Below are 17,372 nucleotides of genomic sequence, written 5' to 3' on the forward strand. Positions count from 1 at the left end.
GGGGGGGACGGGGAGGCGTGGTTACCTTCGTGGGGCCGATAGGCGTAGTAGGCATAGTGATTCCCCCTCCCTGCGAGCGCGGGGAACACATGCAGAGGAGCCGGGGGCGGACAGCGGGACAGACCAGCGAGGGACAGACAGCACACACACCATGCGCCAGAGGAGAGGGAGGCGCCGGAGAGAAGAGACAGACGGCAGAGGGTGAAAAACGCAGCGGGAGGAGAGCGCCCCCTGCAGGACGCGCGCCGCCGCTGCTCCTGCTCCCGCAGGCAGGGGAGAGAGAGAGAGAGAGGCGCGCGTCCTGGAAAAGTTTGGGGAACCCCAAGCCAATCAATCATAGCTTTATCTCAACAGAACTTGCTGGCAAGTCAACTCGGTTTGCTAACAGACTATGAAGGACTGGGTAAAGCTCAATGGTACTGCAAAAACTACCCAGGACTGAGTTACTATAGCATTACTATAATAACAGAGTTGTCTATCTTACCTGGCACTAGGACAGCAGCTAGCTAGCAGCCCTTGGGAATGCTAACTGTAGGGAAGCTGACTGAATGACAACTACAGTAACTAAGCATCTTTTCTACAATGACGGGACCAATCCGAGGCTGCAGGTGAGCACAGACTCCTCCCATTGGGTGGTGTACTGATGTCCCGGAGCTGGAGCCGGCCTTTCCCCGGGCAGAAAGCCAGCCCTCCTCATTTATGCCTTACTGAAGCCAGCCTAGCGGCCCTCTCTCCAAAACAGACCTGCTTAATGCTCTGGGCGTCCTTCCACTGCACGGGTGCTGTGTTTGAGTCATCATACCCTCAGTACGCACGCACACACACACACACACACACGCAAACACAAGATACTCACACACGAACGCACACCCGCACACACACGCAGGGAAGGCAAACCCTATAACCTATTCCCTCACTTCCATAGGTCGCTGCTCAGTTAGCAAACAGAAACTGCACTGAGGGAGCGTGGCCGACTTCCTGATTGGGTCTTTATTGATTTTGCTCATTATCACAGAAGGCAGGGAGGCGGGGTTAGTACATGTGCATGTGCGTCAGAGAGGGCAGGGCAGAAGGGTCAGTGGCAAGCGGCAGTTAGGACCAGCGCCGTCGCCAGAGCAACAGCACAGCTTTCATGCAACAGAATGGCTGCCTGAACCTTCTTCTGCCTCCTAAAGGCTGGAAATACTGGAAACTGTGGAAAACGCATTTCGGTCTTGTGTACAGTAATCAGAGCTTATAAGCTATCCCTTTACATCTCGCTGGCCTACAGGAGAGGGGTGGTGGGATGGGGCGGGGCACTTCTGGGTCACTCACCTTTGAAACGGACACTGCTGGAAACTAAAAAAGGGCATTAGACAGTTCCAGATACTCGATTCATTTAGCACTCAGCCAGTCTAGACCGGGGCGTGAATGTCAGTGCGCAATCACAGCACGGCTCATACGGTCTCCTCTGTGACACGGCACGGCCAGGACACGGCCCTGCGTGAGGTCACTGGCCTGGTGTGAACGCGCCGCTCTGAAGCACAGACGCCAGAGAACCTTCTGGAGACTGCACCACACGCAGACCTCAACAGATATGCTAACCTTACAGTTATCTGTGTACGTGTGCACGCTGGTACGCTCCAATGTTACAGCATGTGCTGGCATATCTGACACTGTGTGCGTGTGTGAGCGTTGACCTCCGCATGCGTGTTTACATACACACACATTTGTGTGTACTTATCTGTACACCAGCATGCGTGGGTACTTCTATGTATACCAGCACGTGCACATGTATTCATGTAAATGTGTATGTCTTTTCCAGTGTGTTTGATGTTCATTTATTATGACGCGTAACGCTCACCTGGGCTGAGCTCCACCAGGTAGGGCATTTTCTCCGGGGGCAGGACGCCGTCCAGGGACTTCCCCCTGGAGGCCCTGTCCTCGGGCTTGCGGCCTTTCTTTGGGACGTAGTCTGGGGGCCGCTTCTTCAGCTGAAACACGAGGCCTCCTGAAAGAACAACACTCCACCGCTCAAGAGATAACCAGAGCCACCAGCAGAGGGCACTGCAGGGAGATCTCAGTTAAAAAGCAGAACGCTCAGAGGAGAGCCAGCAAATGTAAGAAGTCTTGACTTGTTTTCATATCTGATTTAAGGCAAAAAGCTAGGACGTAAAACCAAACTGATGGAATTAGGAAACATGAGGCACACGGGAGACCAATCTTTCCATTCGGCAACCTCAATTCAACCTGAACCAGGCAAGTCAGGGGCAACTCCAGAACTAAATCTAAATCAGGGGTCCTCAGTCCTGGCCCTGGAGAGTCATAGAGTCACTGGGTCTGTTTTTGCCTTAGAATGACCTGACTAAGATCTATGACCCGAGAAACCAGATGAGGTGCCTTAACTGCATAACTTACTGCTCTGGTTAACTGAGCACTGAGCAAAAATAGACCAGAACACCACGTGGCTGTCCAGGACCAGGGTAGAGAGCTGATCAAAGAGGATTTCGGGGATGAACACGCCCGTGTCCCCTGTATGCTGGTGTTTAGAGCCCCTTGTACGGCACCTTTATCGCTGGGCCAGTCTCTGAAGATCTGCAGGGGGCACTCTGTGTCGTCCAGGATGGTCTCCTTCCCCGCCTTGTCATCCGACTGCTGGGAGCCTGGCGGCAACACCACCTGGGAGCAGGAAGAGGGAGCAACAATCAGCCTCAGCAGACCACATCCAGCACAAATCAGCCTCAGCAGACCACATCCGGCACAAATCAGCCTCAGCAGACCACATCCAGCACAAATCAGCCTCAGCAGACCACATCCAGCACAAATCAGCCTCAGCAGACCACATCCAGCACAAATCAGCCTCAGTAGACCACATCCGGCACCAATCAGCCTCAGCAGACCACATCCAGCACAAATCAGCCTCAGCAGACCACATCCAGCACAAATCAGCCTCAGTAGACCACATCCGGCACCAATCAGCCTCAGCAGACCACATCCAGCACAAATTAGCATCAGCAGACCACATTCAGCACCAATCAGCCTAAGATGGCTTCCATCTTTCATTCACCTCCCGGTATTGGACCAGAACCACTTCAGTAGCCATGAGGACCAGGGGAGCTGACTTGGGCTGATGGAGTCACGTTTGGCTGCACGGCTGCCAGAGGCCCTGCGGGGCTGGCTTACGCAGGTCACGGTGGGTTTTACCTAACGTGGCCTCGTATGGCTGGGCTGCATTCGACACAGCGGTGCCCCACATGGGAAATGAACCAGCGAGCTTCAGCTCAGAAGCCCAGCCGTTCAAATGCACCACCCAACCAACGTTCTGCGCGACATTTTCCAGGCCGAAGAGCCAAGGCCGCAGAAGGAGGGCAAGCGCTCGGCGTGTTTGGCCGGATGCTTCTTGCGTTTTGGGCGGACGCCTTTAAAGCCGACGTCGTTAATGACCCAGATGTGCGAGAGGGGCAGAACGAAAGGTCCCCGAAACGGAGGGGGGGGGCAGGGATGGGTGGCGGCTCCACTCTGAAGGGCTCTTAACGCGATTGGCTGTGACTGGGGCTGTCAGGCAAAAGCAATAAGAGGCGCTGGCCCGGCGAAGGTCGGCGCTTTTAGCCGGGGAGACGTTTGTCACGCAGTGACGGGGGAGATTAACGGAGCTCGCCCGCTCCGTCTCCCCCCCCCCCCTCCTCTGCCCGTCCTGGTCCCCCAAACACCCCCAACCCCCCACCCCACTGCACACCGCTCTGCATCTGCTGGCACGGCACTTTGGGAGAAACGCAATTCAATTACACTCAAACAAAGACCTCCGCCAAATGTCAAACTCCCGCTTTAATCCAGCGGGCGGCTCCCGAGCGCGCTCTGGCCCGTCGGCACACAGCGTCCCCAAAAAGGGTACGCCCGCACGGGCCATTTGGCTGAGGCGCGGGGGGGGGGAAACGAGGAGCCTGACCACGCAGAAACTTTAAATCAAGTTTAAAAGCACCCGTCCCGAAAGACGCCTGCAGTGTTGAAAGCAGCCCGCGCGATAGACGCTTTGGCAAGTTGCACCCTGGGAATGTAGCGCACAATGGAAGGTGACCTTCAGGTCTCCCTGGTGAATCGTAGCGGTGATTCAGTACACTATAAAAGGAGACGCGCACTGCTAAGGCGCTGGTCTAGTGCATGGCCTGACTGGGGCCAGACGCGTAAACTGCTAGTGGCGTCGCCCAGGGCTTGAGAGGGCTCATTTGGCTGGGACCCGAGCACCAGTGCTCTCTGGGGAAGGCCTGCAGGCCGATTGTGTGTTCGAGGCCTGCTTCCTGTGGCTACAGATGAAGCGACTTCCTGCTGCTCGTATCTGTGCAAGTTTGAGTGTGTGTGTAGTGTGTGCAACCTACTCTATGACAACTCTTACTCTGGCTATGCAGTATGAGAGGTAGCGCTTACTCTGGCTATGCAGTACTCTATGAGTAGTAACTCTTACTCTGGCTATGCAGTACTCTATGAGTAGTAACTCTTACTCTGGCTATGCAGTACGAGAGGTAACTCTTACCTGGCTATGCATATAGAGTAACTCTTACCTGGCTATGAGTGCAGTACTCTACTGGCTATGAGTATCGGAGTAACTCTTACCTGGCTATGCAGTACTCTATGAGTAGTAACTCTTACCTGGCTATGCAGTACTCTATGAGTAGTAACTCTTACCCTGGCTATGCAGTACTCTATGAGTAGTAACTCTTACTCTGGCTATGCAGTACTCTATGAGTAGTAACTCTTACTCTGGCTATGCAGTACTCTATGAGTAGTAACTCTTACTCTGGCTATGCAGTACTCTATGAGTAGTAACTCTTACTCTGGCTATGCAGTACTCTATGAGTAGTAACTCTTACTCTGGCTATGCAGTACTCTATGAGTAGTAACTCTTACTCTGGCTATGCAGTACTCTATGAGTAGTAACTCTTACTCTGGCTATGCAGTACTCTATGAGTAGTAACTCTTACTCTGGCTATGCAGTACTCTATGAGTAGTAACTCTTACTCTGGCTATGCAGTACTCTATGAGTAGTAACTCTTATTCTGGCTATGCAGTACTCTATGAGTAGTAACTCTTACTCTGGCTATGCAGTAGTCTCGGGGGTTCTCCTTCTCCAGCCCGTACTTCTCCAAGGCCTCTTCCACAGCAAAGTCGGCCATGTCGGTGGTGGAGAGCAGGATGGTTTTGTAGGGGATGTTGGGCTTGAGACTGTCTGCATAAATCCGCAGTGTCCCTCCTGAGAGAGAGAGAGAAAGAGAGACAGAGAGAGAGAAAGAAAAGGGCATAAGGGGAAAAAATCAGCATGAGAGAGAGAATAGCTGTTTTGGCAATGAATAATTAAGCTTCAGAGAACACTTCCCTGTGGCAGACCCAAGCACATAACATTGCTTTGTCCCACAGGGATGTCCACGTTTGGTCCTAACCAAACAGAACAAACACGTTCTGTCGCACAGGTTAGATCTGTCCGCATCCATATATGAAATGGAAGCAGTTCTCAAATGGGTGGCTGTTGCTGTTTACTTGTTACCCTCGCTGTCACTTCCCATTATTAGCATATAAAGTTCCGCAGAAATGCAGTGAACGGGCTGGTGCATTCATTTGGAATGTGACACGGCCACTTCGGCTGGAACTCAAAGCCTTCAAGCTCTCCGTGCAGTTAAAGGGATTTATCGTCTGTTCCTTCGACGCGCCACGCCCAGATATTAAGTTATCACAGACACCCCCACTCCAGACAGGTTTGTCTGAGGGAGTAAAAGTTGTCTGAGCAGGCAGAATATGACAGGCAGGATCAGACAGGCTTTGTACGGAAATGAAAACACTCGTAATTCATCAGATTCGACATTTGCGGAGTCATTCGACAAATTGACCAATGGAGAGGAGGCAAGAAGTTCAAACAGTAGAGCCATTGGATGAATGTTAATGGGAAGAATCGAGCCTGCTGCTCTTTTCCCATAGAAACTGGGCTTTAGGCCCGATGGAGTTGCTGCTGGAGACGTGGACGTCTGCGAGGCCCAGTCACACTTCCTCAAAGTTACAGACACCGCAGCCGTGTAAACACTGCGTGTCACTGCTTCCACAGGAGGAGAGCACTGGCCCACACACACACCGCCAGAAGACTACCTCACACGCTCTTGTCCAGAGCAAGCGGAGTGTGCAGCAGCTAGCCGCAGAGACAGGCCGCACATCTGCCACACGCGGTGACTCACATCGCGCAGACCGGGATCTAAATATAACCGCGGTCTCCCCGCGTGCCGCTCCGTTCATGCGCGACGGGAGCGTTCGACGAGGGACTCGGCGAGGGCTTTACGGCCGTGTGGGATACGGGATATTTTCATTAGCGATTAAAGCCGGCGTGCCTGACGGGTCTCCCCACCCCCTTCTGCCAGCCGAGAGCCGTAATGGCCGCCAGCCACGATGGCCCAGAGCCATAATGGCTCCCGTAAGCCCGGCGATCCGCGCTTGTTTTCATTCTGCGCTGCCGGACCGGAGCTCCGCCCACAGAGGCACAGCGAGGCCAACCGAGCGCCAGGTTGGGAGAAATCCATCCGCCCGCCGGGTTTCCTAAAAACCATCGATCTACGCGGAACATAAATGCTGACTTCTGTAAGGGACCCAGAACCTGCGCTGAACTTCTGTTTTAAATTTTACGAGCCGTTCTCAGATGGGTCTCCTGGAAATGACCAAGTAATTTCAGCTCGGCATAAACCACTCAAAATTAATTACGGAGAAATGTCATTTTAAGAAAACGGCCTCTATTAAGCCCTTGAAATATTTAAAATACAGCGTGGTGAACAACACAACACTTGTGAAAGCATCACTGCCGTTCTCTGGACCACAGAAGGCTGAGATGATGCCCAACATCCAGGACAGGTTCAACTTTTAGGTTAGAAGTGGCTCTTATCTTACACCTACACCCAGTCAACAGGACACCTGTAGATATCTAAATTCACTGATGTGCTTGGCAAGTTAGCAAGCTAATTTACAATAGTCCTCATTACGAAATTTCTTTCAGGTGCAATGTTTTCAGCAGTAAAAAGTGCTATGATGTAGTCTCGAGCCTCACTAGCAGATTAACCCCTGCAAACGGTGATTTGTGTGAGGGGTGTTGTGAAGGAGGGTATGGCGCCCTGCGGAGGCGACCCGCCGCGTCACCGCGCGGCTCTCAGCCGAGGCTCACCCGAGTCGGGCCGCCCATCGCTGCTGCGGAACTCCTGCATCCTCTTCTCCAGCTTCTGCTGCCGCCTCCTCTTCATCACCACCTCCGGGTTGGAGATGGTGCGCGTGAAGCTGGTCTCCGGCATGTCCTTGTACACCTCCGCCGCCAGCCGCGAGTTCTCCCTGTGGGGGAGGGGGGGGGTTTAGCATGGCTCCTGCACCCAGGACGTCCCGCCCAGGGCTCAGGCCCCGCCTCTACCCTCCCTCCCTCCCTGGGTCCCTAAACTTCCACCCTTCAGAGCAGGGGTCCTCAATGTCATCCAGAACGGGCCGGGGTGGGTGCACGCTTTTGCTCCAGCCAAGCAGTTACACACCTGACTCTACTAACAGATCATTAGAGTGTTGGCTAAGGACCAGCATTAGTAGAATCAGGCGTGCTACTGCTTGGCTGAAACACAAGCCTGAACCCACACACCGGACCTTTCTGTATAAGACTGAGGACGCCTGCTTTGCTTCAGAGAGTCCCAGAGGGGCACCCCCCCTCCAACCCACCTCCTAAAGCTGTTCTCTGTCCCATTAGGGGGGAAAACCCCACGTCACACATTTCTGTCTCTCTTTCGTGCCAGACGCATGGGCAAGAGTGTGGAAAGACTAATAAAACCTACAAACGGCAAGTGTGCAAAGCCGTGCTGATTCTTTTATGGTGTGTTAGCGACGTGTGGGAGCGCGTTTCAGCTGTGAGACCCTCTCTGCCCGTGTAGCAGAAGTGAGAAGCAGAACTTGGCGCCGTTTTGAAAAGACAGACAGTAAAACGCTGTAACGCTACTCCGGGGGAGATTCTGGCGCCCCCTGCAGGAGAGGCTGAGCGGAGCGTGAGGCCCGTACCCGTCCTCTCTGCTCAGCGACAGCTCGTCGCCATCCGGTATCCTGGCGAAGGCCTCCTTCTCCCTCTTCTTCTCCTTCTTCTTCTCTTTCTTGGAGAGGGTTCTCTTGAAGTTCTGGATCACGCCCTCCTTCTCCTGTTTCTCTGGCCCGTTGCTCTGTACCTTCTGTGGAGGCAGGAGAAACGAGGGTAAGGCCGGTGTCACACAGAAAAGCCCCCCCCCCCCACCCTGTGATAAAATGTGAATATTTATTGTATACAATATACAATGGCTGATTGCTCTGGATAATTAACCCCAATCTCAGAAACCTACATTACAACACGTAGGCCCTTTTTCTATGCTATGGAAAATGGAACCCAATCCAAAAAACCTAGAACACAATACGTGGCTCGTTCTTCCATAAGGGGAGGGGGGCGGTCACATTCTATACAAGTAACATGAGCTGGGGGTCGTTTCCTCGGGTCAATTTTCAACGGGGTCAGATTTCTACACGACACCAGCCTTAAAGACCATCAGCGTGTGCAGACCTTACAGCTGCTGGCTACAGAACACATAATAACTTCAGAATGAAGAAAGAAAAATCATTAGCGCTTGGCAGTTAGCGGAGCAGCTGTATCAGGTGACCGAGAAGGAAAGGCCGGGGTCAGAGTCCACAAACACAAAAACACCCCGAATACCAACACAGGGAGTTATTACCTTCCAACAGTCTCCTACGCCGGCCCAACCTCCTTAGCTTTTACTTCACGTGTGCTACTGTAAAGGCGGGAAAACGCAATACTGGCCGGGCAGGGACAGGCGCCGCCATGCTAACTGGGAACAGTCACCTTGTAACACAAACATGGTCGTGCCTGGTCTTCTAAATACAAGATTAAAGACAAAACATGGCTTCTGATATAGTACAGCTGCACTTCCCAGCGCCATAATGAGCATCTCTCCCTGTGATTGGGGGGGGGGGGGAGCGGGGGGGGCTCCCTCCCCACATTCCAGCGGTTTCACAGCAAATCAGCGGCGCCCTCGGGGGCCTGGCGCTCGGCATGCTGGGAACCCCTCACGTGTGCTAAACGCTTTCCTTCTGCGGGGGTCCAGCTACAAAAATAAGTGTGGGGGTGTTTTTAGAGTCAATAAAGCACGGGGTGAGGCCTGTTAGCCATGCGGGGGGTAAAGCCGTGACAGCCTGTGTTTTCTTGCCCCGCCCTCCAAGGCACGAATGGAGCTGGGCGGTAAAACAACATCTTTTCACCCCCCCGCCATCCGGAAACTCACTAGAAGCTCTTGCCTTTGCAACCCCAGGAAGGGAAGCAGTGAGAGTTTAGAGACCACGGGTTTGGGTTTTCGGGAGAAACGGGGGCCGGGGCGCACCTTGGGGACGATGTCGTTCTCGTTCTTCAGGACGAAGCGGCCCTCGCGGTCGTCCTTGTTCCAGTTCAGCTGCACCACCAGCGGCTTCTCGTCCAGGTCCAGCTTGCGTTCTTCTGCCAGAGAGGGGGAGCACACCAGTTAACCCACAGTGTGTACCAACGGCTTTCTATACAGTGTGTACCAACAGAGTTTTATACAGTGTGTACCAACGGCTTTCTATACAGTGTGTACCAACGCTTTCTATACAGTGTGTGCCAACGGCTTTCTGTACAGTGTGTACCAATGGAGTTTTATACAGTGTGTACCAACGGCTTTCTATACAGTGTGTACCAATGGAGTTTTATACAGTGTGTACCAACGGCTTTCTATACAGTGTGTACCAACGCTTTCTATACAGTGTGTACCAACGGCTTTCTATACAGTGTGTACCAATGGCTTTTTATACAGTGTGTACCAACGCTTTTTCTACAGTGTGAAGGAGAAGATTTTCATACAGTGTATAGCAGCCAGCTCTCACACCCACACTTAGGGTTCACACTTTATTAAAGCAAACAGACGGGGGGGGTCTCTGAGCTTAATATGAGAATAAATATTTCGGAGGCGCAGAGGGGGGGGGGGGGTGAGGGAGTTTTAGGAGGGAAAAACGGGCCGGGGGTGCGGGCGGCTCTGATGAAAGGGGGCTTAAGCACTCTGACAAACGCGAGCTGACACACGTTAGCGGGCGCCGGGGGGGGGCGGGGGGGGGGCTGATCTCGTGAAGCCGGCGCTCCAGCCGGGGAGAAGAAAGCAGGCGGCCTGATCTCCCTGCCCCGGATCAAAAGCACTGTGGGAAACCGGCCTAAAGAGAAGCCCTAACCCAGGCTCTGTGTGCTGTGGAGAGAGCACCTAACCCTAACCCTAACCCAGGCTCTGTGTGCTGTGGAGAGAGCACCTAACCCTAACCCAGGCTCTGTGTGCTGTGGAGAGAGCACCTAACCCTAACCCTAACCCTAACCCAGGCTCTGTGTGCCGGGGAGAGAGCACCTAACCCTAACCCTAACCCTAACCCAGGCTCTGCGTGTGTGGAGAGCACTACCTAACCTAACCCTAACCCTAACCCAGGCTGTGTCTGCCATGGAGAGAGCCATTAAATGGTCATTTGGTGCAGCGAAAGCAGTTTAACCCTCCAGGGAGAACTCAAACTAGGGCTGCACAATATATATTGAATCACGTCTTTTTTAAGCATAGTAATAATAACCGCTGTCTTGTGGCGTATAGGCGATCTTTTATCTTTGATTTTTTTTCTTTAATCATGCTGATGCATTACAGGCCATGTGAAATGCTTCCAGCCAAAAAAACCTCACTGATATCTATTCTGTGCTGATGAAACAGCCAATCAGCAGCAAGGCCTCGCAGCTTCCATGTGACTGAAAAAAACGAATCAAAGGACCACACAGAAGCTGTGCGACCTTGTTTCTGATTGGCTGTCTTATCAATACCCAATAGACATCACTGAGGTGTTTTTTTCTGGGAAACATTCCACATGACTTTTGGTTGAGCTCTGACGTCTGGTTGTTTACTACCACATCAGGCACGATTAAAGAGAAGAAAAAAAAAAAAGATGAAAGATCACCTATACCACCCAAGACAGCGATTATTGTATAGTATTACGCCAAAAACAAACAAACAGCGATTCGATGCATCAAGCAGCTCTAATTCAAACCTGCACTCAAATAGAGTGCTGTACCCTTCACCTAAATAAGCACTCCTGCTGCAGGACTCTTTAAGAATGCTGGCCCAGGTAAACATGGCGCTCTCGGCCCGTCCCGGGGCGGACTCACCCCCGCTGACGTGCACCTCGTACAGCGAGTACTTGGGGGAGGACAGCATCCTCATGTCGGGCCGGAACTTCTCGGCGAGCGTCTCGATGACGTCCTGCGTGGTGGCCGTGCTGGACACGCGGATGCACTTGGTGGCGAAGTTCCCCGCCATGCGGTCCTGGAAGTAGAAGCGCATGACGCCGTGGAACTCCAGGTCCTGGGGGAGAGGAGACAGAACGGACGCGGTGAGATACGTCCTCACGCACAAAGCTTCTCACACAAGCCACAGCTGCTATGCTTGGCCTAGTCCCTCATTTAAAAAAAAATACAGATAGGACGGGTGTGACATCACCTTCATATCAGAAAACCATAGAGAAGACCAAATCACAGAGTACGTACTGTAGCTAACAACCAACAGAACAATGCTAATGGTGAATACTTTATGGCTATACTTCTGGGCGCCATGTGATCATTAGTCAGAGAGCATCTACCAGTGGTTCCATTTAATTGGCTGTTACCAGACCAATCACAACCCTGTGGCTGTGACTGATCTGGATTCACCAGGGGGGTGCTGTGGTTATGACTGATTTGGAATCAGTGGGAAGAACCTGGCTGAAGGACCCTGTGGTTATGACTGATCTAGGATCAGTAGGGACAACCAGGCTGTAGGACCCTGTGGTTGTAGCAGCAGCAGTGCACCCACAGACCAGGCCTACAGCACTGACCTCAGACCATCACTACACACAGAGAGCCCTCAGCTGTACTTCCCATCAACACTTTCCGTAATAACAGCCCTGGGACAGTGACCTCACCACTATGTGATTGGCTGCTGCGCCAGCTGGGGGGTGGAGCTTGGCAGCAGCCACCAGGTGGATTGAGTGACACAGAGCCAAAGAGAACAATGAGTGTCAGAGGTCACCGCGTGTTTCCTCTGTACACTGCTAGCCACTTCCTGCAGTCACTGTACAAATATTACAGAGTGTGTGCGTGTGTGTGTGCGTGTCTCTGTCTGTCTGTCAGTTTGTACCTGTACGTGTGTGGGTATGTGCCAAAGTGTCTCCGTGTGTCTGTGTACGTGTGTGTATGTGTGCGTGCGTGTTTGTGTGTGTTTGTCCCAGCATATCTCCATGTCTCTGCGCATGTGTGTGTATAAAAGTTGTGTAGTCGCTCGGATAGGCGTCATGCAATGCTGTCATCATGTGTCTGTAGTTTGTGTGTGTGTGCGCGCGCATGTGTGTGTGCGTGTGTGTGTGTGTGTGTGTGTGAGTGTGTGAGCGCATCCGCGTGGGTAATCAGTAATCATAGCTCTGAAACCGCTGGGTGAAAGTCCAGCCCACAATGTCCAAACGAATCTCTGAAGAGCTGAACTTAAGTGACCCATGATTGGTCTCCTGGGAAACGAGGCCTAAAGCACTGGAGCTCAGGCTCTCAGTGGGAGACAGAGGCTTTTACCCTGCTCCCCCTGTCTGTCCCCTGGGGTACTGCGGGAACAAACAACACTCCGCTTAGCCCTCATCACACACCTGTGAGGGGAACAGGGCGACCCTCTCTTTCCAGAGACTGCAGTACACACACACGGACACACACACACACACACACACACACACACACAGTCACACAAAGACACACACACACACACACTCAGTCCCCACCTCACTGTGGATACAGGAATGTCTTTGAAGCCTACAGAGTCAGTTTGGCAGGAACATCAAACTGTTGTCTGCATGAGACAATCTCTGCACCCATGAACCTCGACCTCTGAACCCTGACCTACACACACACACACACAAAGGCAACCCTGTACGATGACAGTCCATTCTCCTTCGATGGCACAGCAACGGCACCCACATGTCGAATCCATTTCGCTTTTGAGGCGTGAGGCATCGGACGAACCAAACCAAAAAAAGACGCGCCACAATCCATCTGAGGAACAAGGCCTTTCACCTCACGACGGTCTCAAATGGCCAAGCCCAGCCCCTCCCTCCCGGAGCAGCAGCTCCCTTCCCCCGTCTCCCTCCCGGCTAACGCGCCGCTAACTCCTCCACCAGGCCGTAAACATGTCACCCGTCATGGGCGGGTTTTCGGTAAAAAAACCCGCGGTGCCCGACCGCGAGAGCGCCGGGGGGGGATTAAAGCGCGGCTGTGGAGAAAGCGCATGACGGCTCGAACGCCACGGGCACGCCGCTCCTTACGGAACACGCCGCGCGGGTCCCAGACGCGTCACACGCGCTCGCAAACCATAACAACGCGCCGGATTCCAGAGCCGTACATCACCCGCCAGGGAAGCCGTAAATATCTCCGGCCTGTAAGTCCTGCGGAGCGGGTCTGTCCAGCCGCACACAGGGCACGGGCGCGCAGTTCACAAGGAAAATTACCATTACAGTTAAAAAGGAGTTTTCAAAACAAAAAAACTGTTAAAAAGTTTCTTTTTCACTGGACGATTCATTACAGATGATTATTTTTTTTGGTCACTCCAGGGAACGCTCGGGTCGGGTTTGCAGTACCACGACCTACCACCGGGGGGCACAGATACATTGCAGCGAAGTACACGTTTCGCTGTTTGCACCGTGCTAGCGCTAGCGCTGGGTGGGCAGCGATAAAGGCCCATCAGTAATTTCAGAAACATTAACTGGAGTGTAAACAATCCCGCGGGGAAGGCGGCGGGCGGAGTCTGAACCGGGGGCTGTTCGCGGCGGACTTGAAGGCGCGAACCGCCAGCACGGGCCCAGCGGCGTATATCACGCGGCTTTAAAAAGCCAGATGCTCCCGATGGGGGGGGGGGGAGGAGTAATGACTGACCGTTTGCGATTACACCCGTAAGTCACTCCTTTCACAAAGCCAGCGGGAGCACGTACGTGCGTTCGCGAGATTTAAAAAAAGCACGAGGCTGGAGTGTGACTGGCCGTTTACGAGCGCGGCCGCAGTCACTCCTTTCACAAGCCCAGCGGGAGCGCGAGCGCAGTCAAACCTCTACGGTACCGGGGCAGCGACAAAAGGGCTGGAATTCCTACACGGTTCACCCAATATGGATGCAATTACCCTCAGAATAAAGCTGGCAGTCTGCACTTCATCCAGCTCATTTTCACTGTTTTATTTCAAACCCGATGTGCTGGAGTACAGAGACAAAACAACAAAAAATGTGTCGCTGACACTTAGGCATGTACAAATTTAGGAGGATTCGTACAACTTTGGATGCCAAACGTCCAGCGCCAGTAAGAGTGAGAACAGAGGCCAGAGACTGAGCACCAGGTGGACACCATGCTGATGAGCACCATTTATAGACCAGCATGCAGCTCTCCCCAACAAAGTCCCACCGTCCCTGCAGAAGACACAGCACGCACGCGCTCAGAGCATCCCCTCTGCTGTGCACACGGGGAGCGGTGCTGTGTGTTCGACGCGCCTGACGTGGGCTGGGACGTCCAGCAGGCTCGTAACGGTGCTGTGTGTTCTACACGCCTGACGTGGGCTGGGGCGTTCAGCAGGCTCGTAACGGTGCTGTGTGTTCTACGTGCCTGACGTGGGCTGGGACGTCCAGCAGGCTCGTAACGGTGCTATTGTGTTCGGCGCGCCTGGCGTGGGCTGGGACGTCCAGCAGGCTCGTAACGGTGCTGTTGTGTTCTACGTGCCTGGCGTGGGCTGGGGCGTTCAGCAGGCTCGTAACGGTGCTATTGTGTTCGGCGCGCCTGGCGTGGGCTGGGGCGTTCAGCAGGCTCGTAACGGTGCTGTGTGTTCTACGTGCCTGACGTGGGCTGGGGCGTTCAGCAGGCTCGTAACGGTGCTGTGTGTTCTACGTGCCTGGCGTGGGCTGGGACGTTCAGCAGGCTCGTAACGGTGCTGTGTGTTCTACACGCCTGACGTGGGCTGGGACGTTCAGCAGGCTCGTAACGGTGCTGTGTGTTCTACACGCCTGACGTGGGCTGGGACGTTCAGCAGGCTCGTAACGGTGCTGTTGTGTTCTACGTGCCTGACGTGGGCTGGGGCGTTCAGCAGGCTCGTAACGGTGCTGTTGTGTTCTACACGCCTGACGTGGGCTGGGGCGTTCAGCAGGCTCGTAACGGTGCTGTGTGTTCTACACGCCTGACGTGGGCTGGGGCGTTCAGCAGGCTCGTAACGGTGCTGTGTGTTCTACACGCCTGACGTGGGCTGGGACGTTCAGCAGGCTCGTAACGGTGCTGTTGTGTTCTACGTGCCTGACGTGGGCTGGGGCGTTCAGCAGGCTCGTAACGGTGCTGTGTGTTCTACGTGCCTGACGTGGGCTGGGGCGTTCAGCAGGCTCGTAACGGTGCTGTGTGTTCTACGTGCCTGACGTGGGCTGGGACGTTCAGCAGGCTCGTAACGGTGCTGTTGTGTTCTACGTGCCTGACGTGGGCTGGGACGTCCAGCAGGCTCGTAACGGTGCTGTGTGTTCTACGTGCCTGACGTGGGCTGGGGCGTTCAGCAGGCTCGTAACGGTGCTGTGTGTTCTACGTGCCTGACGTGGGCTGGGGCGTTCAGCAGGCTCGTAACAGTGCTGTGTGTTCTACGTGCCTGACGTGGGCTGGGACGTCCAGCAGGCTCGTAACAGTGCTGTGTGTTCTACGTGCCTGACGTGGGCTGGGGCGTTCAGCAGGCTCGTAACAGTGCTGTGTGTTCTACGTGCCTGACGTGGGCTGGGACGTCAGCAGGCTCGTACAGTGCTGTGTGTTCTACGTGCCTGACGTGGGCTGGGGCGTTCAGCAGGCTCGTAACAGTGCTGTGTGTTCTACGTGCCTGACGTGGGCTGGGACGTTCAGCAGGCTCGTAACAGTGCTGTGTGTTCTACGCGCCTGGCGTGGGCTGGGGCGTTCAGCAGGCTCGTAACGGTGCTGTGTGTTCTACGCGCCTGGCGTGGGCTGGGGCGTTCAGCAGGCTCGTAACAGTGCTGTGTGTTCTACGTGCCTGACGTGGGCTGGGGCGTTCAGCAGGCTCGTCTCCGCAGCGCTGCGGAGGCCATTTCCCAGCCCCGAGAGAGAGACGTCACGAGCTGGAACAGACGAGCCAATTACACGCCAGGGAAGCCCCGTCCCGCGGGGCCCAACACGGCGGCGGGACGCGGCGGCGCAAACGGAGCGCGTGCGGGAACGCGCGCGGCCACACGCGCGAATAAAAAGAACCAGGCGGAAGTAATCGCTCGGTGTCCTTGTTTAGCATGCAGATTGCGAGTCTGATTTGCCTGTCCTGAGAGAGAGAGAGAGGGAGAGAGGAAGTGCGCGAGAGAAAGAGGGAACAAGAGCATGCAAGTGAGAGAAAGAGTGTATGTGTGTGTGTGTGACTAACAGGGAGAGAGAGATAGAAAGAGATAGAAGGGGGGAGAGAGAAAGAGACCACAAGTGAAAGAGAGAGAGAGAGAAAGCAAGAGCCAGAGAGAGAGAGTGAGCAAGAGAGCAAGGCGCAGAGAGAGAAAAAGAAAGAGGCAGATAGAGAGAAAGAGAGAGAGGGAAAAACAGAGACAGAGAGAGAGAGCCATGTCTCAGGCACCCATCCCCAGCAGCCTCCCTCCGTCCTCCTCCCTCGGCCTCCTCCCCAATCAGCATATTAATGGCACGAGCGAGCCAGTCCCCAGAGCAGCTGCAGAGGTCAGGCTAACCGATGTCAGACCCGCCCCGGCGGTGGGGTCATGTGACCGGAGCCCAGAGGACGCAGGGGCTGCAGGGGGGGCGTGTCCACTGGGCTGTGTTTGACACCGGGCCCGGGGGACTGACCGTCTAATTAAATCACAATGATGAATAAATTGATTGAAATGTAAATTTCAGCGGACAGCAATGAGCTCCATGAGAAAACCAGAGCAGACCAGAACAGACTGGATGCCTTTCAGCTGCTTAACAACTAATGAATGTGCTACTGCCAGGAAGTACTTCAGAAACCGCCAAACCAGAGAAATACAATGTAAGCTATGTGACAGGACAAGGTACGTCACCATTCTGCAGAAAGCAAGCAGAAAAGACTTAGAGACAGCTAAAGATCTGGGTCTGTGTCTCCGTATTTTAGTTTTATTTTAGCCAGCTAATGTAAACATCAGTTCATTTCCAAAAAGGCACTCATTTTCCGTGAGGTATTTGACTTGAGATCTGTATTCATGCTAGTCAGACCTACGGCACTCCCACTTCACTCAGTGGCAAGGTGACCCACGCTGAACACAAGGTCAAGCTCCCAGCCCCGCCCCCAGAAT

General features: G+C 53.9%; 1 protein-coding gene across 16 annotated transcripts in view; it reads right to left on the bottom strand.

Annotated features, from left to right (window-relative positions):
* Nucleotides 1-17,372, bottom strand: part of afdna (afadin, adherens junction formation factor a) — a 117,212-nt gene that overhangs the window by 59,170 nt on the left and 40,670 nt on the right. For 6 of the 16 annotated variants that reach the window (XM_064340330.1, XM_064340339.1, XM_064340337.1 and 3 more), the window contains 8 exons: nt 11,207-11,402; nt 9,387-9,499; nt 8,029-8,192; nt 7,166-7,326; nt 5,067-5,224; nt 2,547-2,658; nt 1,844-1,990; nt 26-70 (listed from right to left, as the gene is read on the bottom strand). In XM_064340330.1, coding sequence (XP_064196400.1) covers nt 26-70; nt 1,844-1,990; nt 2,547-2,658; nt 5,067-5,224; nt 7,166-7,326; nt 8,029-8,192; nt 9,387-9,499; nt 11,207-11,402 — 1,096 coding nt within the window. The remainder of the gene's footprint in view (nt 1-25; nt 71-1,843; nt 1,991-2,546; nt 2,659-5,066; nt 5,225-7,165; nt 7,327-8,028; nt 8,193-9,386; nt 9,500-11,206; nt 11,403-17,372) is intronic. The other 10 variants (XM_064340342.1, XM_064340341.1, XM_064340331.1 and 7 more) reach the window with 3 other exon arrangements.

The sequence above is a fragment of the Anguilla rostrata genome, chromosome 6 (genome assembly GCF_018555375.3).
Source record: "Anguilla rostrata isolate EN2019 chromosome 6, ASM1855537v3, whole genome shotgun sequence".
NCBI classification, from domain to species: Eukaryota; Metazoa; Chordata; class Actinopteri; order Anguilliformes; family Anguillidae; genus Anguilla; species Anguilla rostrata.